Genomic DNA, 10651 nt, shown 5'->3' with positions numbered 1-10651 from the left:
GTTCTGATGTCCACCGCAAAATCCATTTTTTTGAGCGGCCTGTTAAAATTTGTCACCAATGGCTGATTTTTTAAATTTTTGATTGATTTTTTTTTTAAATATTCTTTGAATTGTACTTAATATGTTTATTTAATTTAAAAATAAAAGAATTCTGCCATAGCTTAGAAAAAAATTCACAAAAATGTGCTTGATATGTCGATTCCAAACCATACACCCCCCCCCCTTAAACAGCAGTACTATTTAAACTTCTGTGGAGAGCGGATGTGTTTAAAATAAATGTTGTTGAATAAATAAAAGAAGTTTTTATTAAAAGTCAAATCGTAGTTCTTACTTAAATTAAATATATAAACTCTAATACAATTTCACACTTCAAGGCATATCTCCATTATGTAAACTTAAATGCCTTTTCAAAGAACCATCTTGACTAAATTGCTTAAAACAAATTTCGCACTTGTAAGGCTTTTCTCCGGTGTGCGTCCTTAAATGTTGTTTCAAATGTTCATTTTGACTAAATTGCTTGGAACAAATTTCACATTTGTAAGGCATCTCTCCAGTGTGTATTCTCAAATGGATTTTCAAATTTCCTGCTACTCTAAATTGCTTAGAACAAATTTCACACTTGTAAGGCGTCTCTCGAATATGTATTCTCAAATGACTTTTCAAATTTCCTGCTTCTCTAAATTGCTTAGAACAAATTCCACACTTGTAAGGCATCTCTCCATTATGTAGCCTTAAATGCCTTTTCAAATGACTATCCTGACTAAATTGCTTGGAACAAATTTCACATTTGTAAGGCATCTCTCCAGTGTGTATTCTCAAATGGATTTTCAAATTTCCTGCTACTCTAAATTGCTTAGAACAAATTTCACACTTGTAAGGCATCTCTCCAGTGTGTATTCTCAAATGGATTTTCAAAGTTCCTGCTTCACTAAATTGCTTAGAACAGATTTCGCACTTGTAAGGCATCTCTCCAGTGTGTATTCTCAAATGTCTTTTCAAAGTTTCTGCTTCTCTAAATTGTTTAGAACAGATTTCGCACTTGTAAGGCATCTCTCCAGTGTGTATTCTCAAATGTCTTTTCAAAGTTCCTGCTTTACCAAATTGCTTAGAACAAATTTCGCAGTTATAATACTTTTCTTCAGTGTGTGTTACCAACGATCTTTCGGATTTCGTTTTAATCTCGTTCTGACGTAACCCTAAAATAAAAATCAAACTATATAAGACTTGTAAAGTAAGGGCGGTGGTAGATAAGGTAAATTTTCAATGTTAAGTAGATGTAGATCGGGCAGAATAAAACAACACAGCTTTATTTTAGAGGCACTACACTTAGACAAATGTGCAAATAAAACGGTATTAAATATGCGCATAAACATGCAGTATTTTACCCAAAAATATGGATGTTTATCTAGAAAATATGCATGTAATAAAAATATTTTAAACAATAGATATCTTTCACATGTTCTATTAATAACATGTACCTATGTAATGAATGAAAATGAATGTCGACGCCGATTCAAGCAAGCTGTTAACCCAGATATATAAATATCAAACGGACGATGCACAATGGTTCCAAATGCTGAAAACGTGGTCATGAGGCGAGAAAAAAAGCCCTTATCTAGAAATTTTCATGTTTAGAGTTGTTTTCTCACACTATCGTAGAATCGTAATATGCAGGTATAAGGATCAGACTGAATGTATTCTGGTTCATAGCCCTGGAACAAGTGAGGCATGTCTGAGTTTATTTTGGCCAGCAGAGAAAATGAAAAAAGACGCGTATATTGAAGACGCTGTAAAACGTTTTATGGTTTATCAATTTTATCGCTGTAAAGCAGCTTCTTCTTTTTTAAGTATGTAGTAATGTAAAGGCGCAGTCTCTCTTATGCGATTGTCGCATGCGTTCGACGCAAGCAGCAGTCGCAAGCAATTAACGCAGTGGTTGGGGTTGACTCTCTTGTGCGTTTAGACGCATCAGATAAAACAGCTGATGAAAAGCGGGAATTTTAAAAATAATAGGTTACGTTATATATTATCTAATAGCACTGATAACAGTAACATTGCTTTATAGTAATTTATAATAATATTGATATTTAATAATTTATAATTATAGTAATACTTAGTAATTAATAATAATAGGAATATTTAGTAATTTATAATAATAGTAATACTTAGTAATTAATAATATTCATTAGTCATTTATAATAATAGTAATATTTAGTAATTTATAATTAGTAGGTAGTAGTAATTAGTAGCAATAGTAGTAAGTAGTAATTATTTTGTGATAATAATAGTGGAGCATCTACAGAGACAGGTTTATCTTCACATATTAAAAGAGCAAGAATTGGAGGGGAACATTTTAAAAATGATGCTCTCAGATGAAGGTAAACCAAAAAAAAGAGTAAAACTGATGAAATGTATGTGAATAGGGTTGAAGAAGGATACCAAACCAATTTAATAAGTAAATATATGTTTGATAATGAGACCAAGTTTCATAGTTTCTTTCGCGTGACGAAGAACCAGTTCCATTTCTTGTTATGTGTTATCAAGGAAGACATAACGAAATATCCTACAAGAATGGTAAAAAGAGAGTGATAACACCAGAAGAAAAACTTGGTGTCACATTAATGGTTAGTACAAAATGTTTGTTCTCTGTACAATTATGAAAAGAACAGCATTGCTTATTTATATCTGGAAATTACATATTATTAAAATATTAATTAACAAAGCTTCTTAACCTCGAACCTCGTTATCATAAGTTGATAAACAACAAACATTTAAATTTTATGTCAAATTTTTTGTTGTTTTATGAAATGGACGCATGCAGTCACTGCAAAGCACTGCTATCATCACCAGTCGATGCAGCAGGCGCATGCGATTCCTCGCGTCGGACGCACAAGACAGACCGCTCGTATAAAGTTTACATTTGAGGAGTGCACAGAACATCGCTTGCGACTGCTGCTTGCGTCAAACGCATGCGACAATCGCATAAGAGAGACTGCGCCTTAAGATGTAAGTTAACTTAAGATTTAGTAACAATAAATGCCTTAAATTAGTTAATGCATAAACAGTGAAAATATACTTGAAATAATCAAAATTTTGTAAAAATACATTCAAAAAGTACAAAATTCATAGTTCTGCGACTAATGTTTATTAATCTTAAAATATATAGTAGGAACATACAGAATCACTTTAGGTTAGCTGCCTATGCATTGCTGGCAGTTGTTTGAATACAAAAGTGGGAAATGACGCATATTACATGATTCTGGCGATTGTTGAGTATGCATGGGTGGTTGTACATAAGTAATAGGTTCTGAATATTGTACTTGATAAGGAAAATGTATTGGTAACCAGCAATTTCAAAAGTCCCTTATAATATAAAATTCTAAACAAATATGCGTTTAAAATAAAATTTTCGAATTTCTTTCGGCCATATTGGATCTGCCATTTTGTTTAAAAAAAACTGTTGGATTTGTAATCAGCGACATTAAACCACCAAATTTGACAAAAAAATTTGTGCTTTTTAAAGAAGAAAGATAGACGCCACTGAAATGCTCTGTTGGAGATGAATGCTACGAATTCCTTTGACCGACCATAGAACAAATAATTCAATTTTAAGAGAGCTAAAAGTTAGCCAACGACTCTCCAGTAAAGTCCATCTACAACAATTAAAATACTTGATAATTAAAAACCGATTGTTATTAAAGTTTGAAAGTTTTTACTTGCAAAATTAAAATTCTACTTATAAGGTACCAAAGTTTTATCTACACAAATAAATAGTTAAACTGTTAAATATTTCATGGAATATCTGGCCTGGAATAGTCCAGGCAATTTCGGACATAGTGTGAGATGGGTGTACTGAAATATAGAACAAGACAATATGGTTTCCCTATCAAGAACATCATGTGAAACATTACTTTTTCAACAAAATCAAGTGCTCTTTACTGAGAATCAAGCAAGTCAAAATGGGCAGATGTTATACAACGCCTGGTTGCAGGAAAAACAAGAAAGAGAAAATCTACATCTGATCATACAACAAATGAAAATCCAAATAGATATCCTACAAAAGAAAATAGGCGAAGAAAAACAACAGCACAATGAAGATATAGAATATCGCACCGACGACGAAGAACTAAGTAAAGAAACGGAATGGATTCGAGTCCGAAATTCAAAAAAAAAAAGGAAGGTAAGCAACTCCCCAAAGGAAGTACAGCCCCACCCGCACCAACAGAGAAGTTAAGCAGAAGAGACACAAACAGCACGTAAACCACCATCAGTCATTATTAAAGACTGGATTATATGCAAAATGCATATGCATATATATGCTGCATATTTCTCATGTTTTTCATAAATGCATATGCCTTGCATATTTGGAGATTTAAGAGCATATAAATGCATATTTTGATGGGAATTTACTCTACCCCATTTAAAAATAAGGTATATATTAGTAACATCAACATCCATTAAAATAAAATGTGAAAGTAAATATTTTGCTGTTAAGCTCCTTTGTTGTTGTACCCATAAACATAATGGGCGTTATTTATAGCTGCAGGTATCATTATCCGGATATTTAAGATTTATAGACTTCTCAGAATTTACAAATTACCTAAGTAAATACCGATTATATTTTGAATAACATTACAAATATTACCTGTACTTTCTGCTGGTGTCGGCCAACTATGAATTATTCTGGGAAAACCAACCAAAACGAAATTTTAAGCATTTTAAGGGTAGGATAGATTATTTTATTTTATGAATGGTTAGTCTTAAATCAATCGCCGATTATTCAACTTTTGTGATTGCAAGTTATTGACTATACTGTGTAAAAAAATCATTTTATTATTATTGTGAAAATGCCTAAAGTAGCAAGGGAAAAATCAAGTCTTCTCAGAAGTTGGATTGGAAGTAACAATCATCTAAAAGTTATCGACAGTGAAAGTATGTTTTGCACCATTTGTGATAAAAAGGTAAGTTCTCCACTTCAATAGATTTTTAAACTTATCAAACTTCTTTGCACATCTATGTGTCTGTCTATTCTAAAATGACAAACCGTCCCATTTCTTCAAAAACTGTTTTTTAAAGTTCGCAACGGTTTGGCTTATACAGAGCGAGGTGTTGAGAGTGGCCCACCCTGTATACTACGGTACACTGACTGTACTTTATTGTTTGACGATTTCAATTTCACTTTGAGAAATAAAAAAAAATTGGGCGAGGTTTAAAAAGTTTGATCATTTTAATGTAGGTATCTATTTACGAAAACATCTAAAACATCATTATCATTATATTCCAGATTCCATGTCAAAAGAAATTCCAAGTAGTTCAACACATAAAAACTTCACTTCACCAAACTAAGCTATCAAAAAATGATAATAAACCTCGCCAGCAGATTCTACAGAACAGTTTGCAGATTCAGAATACGTCAGTTGGGCAAGAAACCTTTGCAAAGGATTTATGCCATTTTTTTTTGAACTGCAATATCCCTCTGCACAAGTTAGAACATAAATCGTGTCAAAACTTTTTAAAAACTTATTGCAAGATTAAAGATAAACCAGCTCAAATACCAAGTTCTTCAACTCTTCGGAAAAAATATGTCAGTGCATGTTACAAAGATGTGATGACGAGTATTAAAAATCAGTTAAAAGCCGAATATCTTTGGATTTCCGTCGACGAAACAACGGATACAAAGGGTCGACAAATTGCGAATCTAATTGTTGGAGTTCTTAACGACTCTGGCGATTTTAAAAACTCATACTTAATTAGTGTAAAATGTTTGGAAAAAACAAACTATGCTACAATAGCTAGATTTGTTAACGAATCCCTAACAAATTTTTTTTTACCTGATCAAGTACCATTTGAAAAAATATTATTAATGCTTAGTGATGCCGCCTCATATATGATGAAAGCTGCATCCAATCTTAAAATCTTTTTCCCTAATTTAATTCACTGTACATGTTTGGCGCACGGCCTAAACAGAGTTGCAGAGAAAGTTAGAATTGAATTTCCCAATGTAAACACCTTAATAAATAATGTAAAAAAAGTATTTCTGACAGCACCACTACGTGTACAGGTATATAGGGAGATGCTTCCCGATATTCCTTTACCACCAGAACCAGTATTAACCAGATGGGGAACTTGGCTTAAAAGTGCTATATTTTTATCTGAACACTACGACGACATCAAAAGCGTTATTTCAAGTTTTGATCCGACTTGTACCGCTATTGATAACTGTCAAAATATTTTTAAAGAAAAGTCTATTAAAAATCAATTGTTGTATATAAAATCGAATTTCGATATCATTGAAAGTTCAATTACAAAATTAGAGGCTCAAAATTTATGTCTTCACAATAGTATGTCTATTGTTGATTCGGTTAAACAGAAAATAACAAATCTGAATGGGGAAATTGGAGTAAAAATTAAAGATAAACTTGATGACGTTTTAAACAAAAATGAGGGTTTCACTTTATTGCGTTCAATAAATAATATAATCAATTTTGGAAACTTCGATGAAAATATTAATATGGATCCGTCTCTAATAGCAAAGTTTAAATATGCCCCAATTACATCTTGTGACGTTGAGAGATCTTTTTCTGCCTATAAACAAATATTAACAGATAGAAGACATAATATTAGTTTAGAAAATATGAATCAATATATGATTATTTATTGTAACAATAAAAATATGTAAATTTGTTTTATTGTACTCTTTTTATAATATTAGTTTAGAAAATATGAATCAATATTGTAACAATAAAAATATGTACATTTATTTTATTGTACTCTTATTTATCTTGTGGTCAAAATAAAATATTTTGCCGTTTTATTTGTCACAAAACCTGAAGTTAAAAAAATATATTAAGAAATAATAATACAATTTGGTTTAAATTCAAACCTATTTATTTATTTTTATTATTTTTTATTTATTTATGTATTTAACGTAAACCATAAAATTATTCATATAAAAATAAGTGCATATATAAATGCATATTTGCATGTTAATTGTGCATATTCAGCTTGTTTTAAAATGCATATTGCATGCATATTTTAGACATTTTTTAGTGCATATTTTCCAGTCTCTAGTCATTATAAACAAATTGGAAAAATACGACACCCTAGTCAGCCACTTATCAGGTAAGCAAATATCTTTTCAAACTAGCATGCTTGCAGGTAGAAATATAAAAATTAATGTAAAAGACGAAAATAGCTACAGAAATCTAACCAAGACTCTAAATGACACAAATCTCGAATGGTATTCATTTGAAGATCAACAGAACAGACCCCTGAAAGTGGTTGCAAGAAAACTGCATGAAACTTGCCAAGTTAAGAACATACAGGAAGACCAAAAAAATAAGGGATATAAAATAAATAGAAAACGTAACCCAATTACTAAGAGGAAAGGAAAAATCACCACTGCCACTTTTTGCACTTACTTTAAGTAAAGAGGAAAATACAAAAAAAGTGTATGAAATTACCGAAATTTTAAACATGAAAGTGACCATAGAAGCTTTCAGAAAACCGAATTTGATTCCACAATATAAACGGTGTCAAGAGTACGGATATACACAAAATTATTGCAGAAGAGAACCGAGATGCGTAAAATGCATCGGGAAACATTTAACAAAAGATTGTGAGAAGCCACAAAATAAAGAACCTAAATGTGTACACTGTGGTGGTGCCCACCCAGCTAGTTATAGAGATTGTACCACTGCTATAGCTCTTCAAAAATTACGAAACAAACAGAGACCTACAACCAAACTACAAAACAAGGCATCAGACATAGAGAATCCTATGCACAACCATCCAAGAGAAGTTAACCAAAACCAAACATATGCCCAAATAGCCTCTAACGAGCCAAAACAAGTAATAGAGAATGATCTCCATTCGATATCAAACATGTTACACATACTAATAGAACGCATGAACAATCAAGAAGAATTCAATAAAAAAATCCTAGAAAGATTAAATAGCATAGAAACTAGTAGACGATAAAATGGCGGAAGAGTTAATAATATTACATTGGAATGCAAACGGCCTCTTGCAACATCAGCAGGAGATGCTGTTTACCTTAAACAACCAAAAAATCCATATATGTTTAATATCAGAGACACACTTCACAAAACAAACATATATTAAACTGAGAGGATACCAAATATATCAAACTCTTCACCATAGAAACACAGCTCTTGGAGGAGCAGCAATAATCGTAAAGAATAATCTAATTCACTTCGAAAGAGAAAATATAGAGACCGAAGCCATCCAGGCAGCTAGTATAAGTGTCAAAACCAAAAAATATGAAGTAACAATAGTAGCTGCATATTTTCCACCAAAACATAATCTAAAAAAAGAAAATTATGTCCATTTGCTTAACACGCTTGGAAAAACATTTATTATTGGTGCAGACTTTAATGCTAAAACACTGTATGGGGGTTCAAGGTTAACCAATACAAAAGGTAGAGAATTACATGCAGCAATAGAAAAGATAAACGGCAAATGGCACTCAACTGGAAAACCAACATATTGGCCCACTGATCAAAATAAAACACCCGACTTAAAACTTTTTCATTTCAAGAAAAGTTGCAACAAATTTTATGAAAATAGAAGAAGTTGATGGTCCCAGTTCTGATCACTCTCTAATACTACTCACAATCAGTGAGCATATAATACTAAGAGAAAATAACCCTACATTAACCAATATCAAAACGGACTGGGCTAGCTTTAGACAGGAGTTAAGTGACAGAATTAAGCTTAATGTGCCAATCAAAACTAATGAACAACTTGATGAAGAAACAGAGACACTAACCATAAATATACAACAAGCAACCTGGAATAATACCTAACAAATTATAAGAAAAACCAAAGGACAAAATTATCCCAAAGAAATTCGAGAACTGGTGCAAAGAAAAAGAAAAGCCAGGAAGACATGGCAAAAAAGCAGAACTGCAGAAAATAAAAATTTATTAAATAACCTCACCCAACAGTTGAGAAGGTTTAATCAAAAATGAATCAGTAAACCAATACTTAAACGATCTGACAGATGACCAAACTACTGACTACTCGTTGTGGAAATGTACAAAAAGAATAAATAGACCAACGCAACAGATTCCGCCGATTAGAAAAAAAAATGGAACATGGACAAGAGACGGAAAACAAAAAGCAAATCTTTTCGCTTTATACTTGGAGAATGTATTCCAAAATAACGAAATGGGAAATAATAATCAAGCCGAAAACGATGATGATGAGAGTACTGAAATTGATGTGAACAATACTGATCAAGTCATAATAAAGCCTACTACTCCTAAAGAAGTAACCAACGTAATCAAAAACAATATCAATCCCAAAAGGCTCCAGGAGTTGACTTAATAACAGGAGAAATACTACAACAATTACCTAGAAAGGCCATCGTAAAAGTGACAAACCTTATAAATGCAGTATTCAGGTTGCAATAACGTGGAAAACATTTGAATTAATCATGATTCCCAAACCAGGTAAACCAATTAATAATGTAGAGTCATACAGACCAATATCGCTGCTACCAATTACAGTAGAACCCCGCAAATCCGAACTAATTGGGGGGACAGCCTGTTCGGATTCCGAAAAGTTCGGATTATCCGAAAGTTAGCCTAACTAATAATTCAAAGCTTTCGTTGTTATTGATTTTGAGTCGTTGCACCTGTCTCACTCTATTTTTCCAAGCTCCATTACAAGATGACCTCCTAGAAGTCATACAATAACTTTCAGGATGTGAAAACGAAGAAGAAAGTGCAATAGATACCTAGATTTCTGAGAATACTCAGAAAGTTCCTCAGGAAGCACTGGAGCTATCCGTCGGTATTAGTACATCCACTCGCAAAATTGCCCCCTATTAACGAGAGAATTCGCTCTCTCAGCAACAAGTACGTCTCGCGCACGATAAACGGAAACAACCACAGGGCAAAAAATGTCCTAACAACCCCTTGGTGATGTACTCACCAGGTATCCCAAAATCAAAGTTTCATTCCCTCCAGCCAATCTTCTACAATTGGCTAGAAACGAACTTCCTGATGAGTACTATGAAATCCTAAAACGAACTCCCTTAATATATCGCAGATAACTTAAGCTGCACCCCCACACGCTGAATCCAAGAGCCGTTCCTCATTAGTGGCAGTTTTGAGTCCTTCCTGGCTGGTTTGTGCATTCACGGCAACTTTCTCTCTTCCACCTCTATAGCTTCTATGCTAAAACCACCACCTTCTAAACCCCTGCTCCACTAGCAATTTTGCTTCTCCACTCTCTTCACCTAACTTTCACATACAAGTTTACTCCTATCATCCCCTCAATCCTGAAAAGGAGATTCCTACATCCTGAAGAGCAGAGCCTATTTTACTTCAAATCAGACCCGAGGCACTTCATAATATTGGGGCCCCTAAATATAATTTAATAATAAATGTAATAACTCTTTTGAATATATTAATTATTTAATAGTAATATAGTTGCACCAGAAATTTAAATTTTTATTAACAATAAATACGATTAATCATCATCATTTGGCTCTACAACTCTATGTGAGTCTTGGCCGCGTTTACTATTTCCCTCCATTGTTGTCGGTCCTGAGCAGCTATTTCCCATTGCTGTACTTCCATTTTGCATAGATCACTGGCTACTGCGTCCTTCCATCTCTTTC

The 10651-nt window shown here is 32.9% G+C and overlaps 1 protein-coding gene across 2 annotated transcripts in view; it reads right to left on the bottom strand.

The window, feature by feature from the left end:
* Nucleotides 1-287: 287 nt before the first annotated feature.
* The window catches only part of LOC114330804 (zinc finger protein 501-like), a 93842-nt gene continuing 83478 nt past the window's right edge, over nt 288-10651 (bottom strand). For both annotated transcript variants that reach the window (XM_050645852.1, XM_028280210.2), the window contains one exon: nt 288-1196. In XM_050645852.1, coding sequence (XP_050501809.1) covers nt 370-1196 — 827 coding nt within the window. In that variant the 3' untranslated portion in view covers nt 288-369. The remainder of the gene's footprint in view (nt 1197-10651) is intronic.

The sequence above is a fragment of the Diabrotica virgifera genome, chromosome 3 (assembly GCF_917563875.1).
Source record: "Diabrotica virgifera virgifera chromosome 3, PGI_DIABVI_V3a".
NCBI lineage: Eukaryota > Metazoa > Arthropoda > Insecta > Coleoptera > Chrysomelidae > Diabrotica > Diabrotica virgifera.
This window is presented reverse-complemented; position numbering and strand designations above follow the sequence as displayed.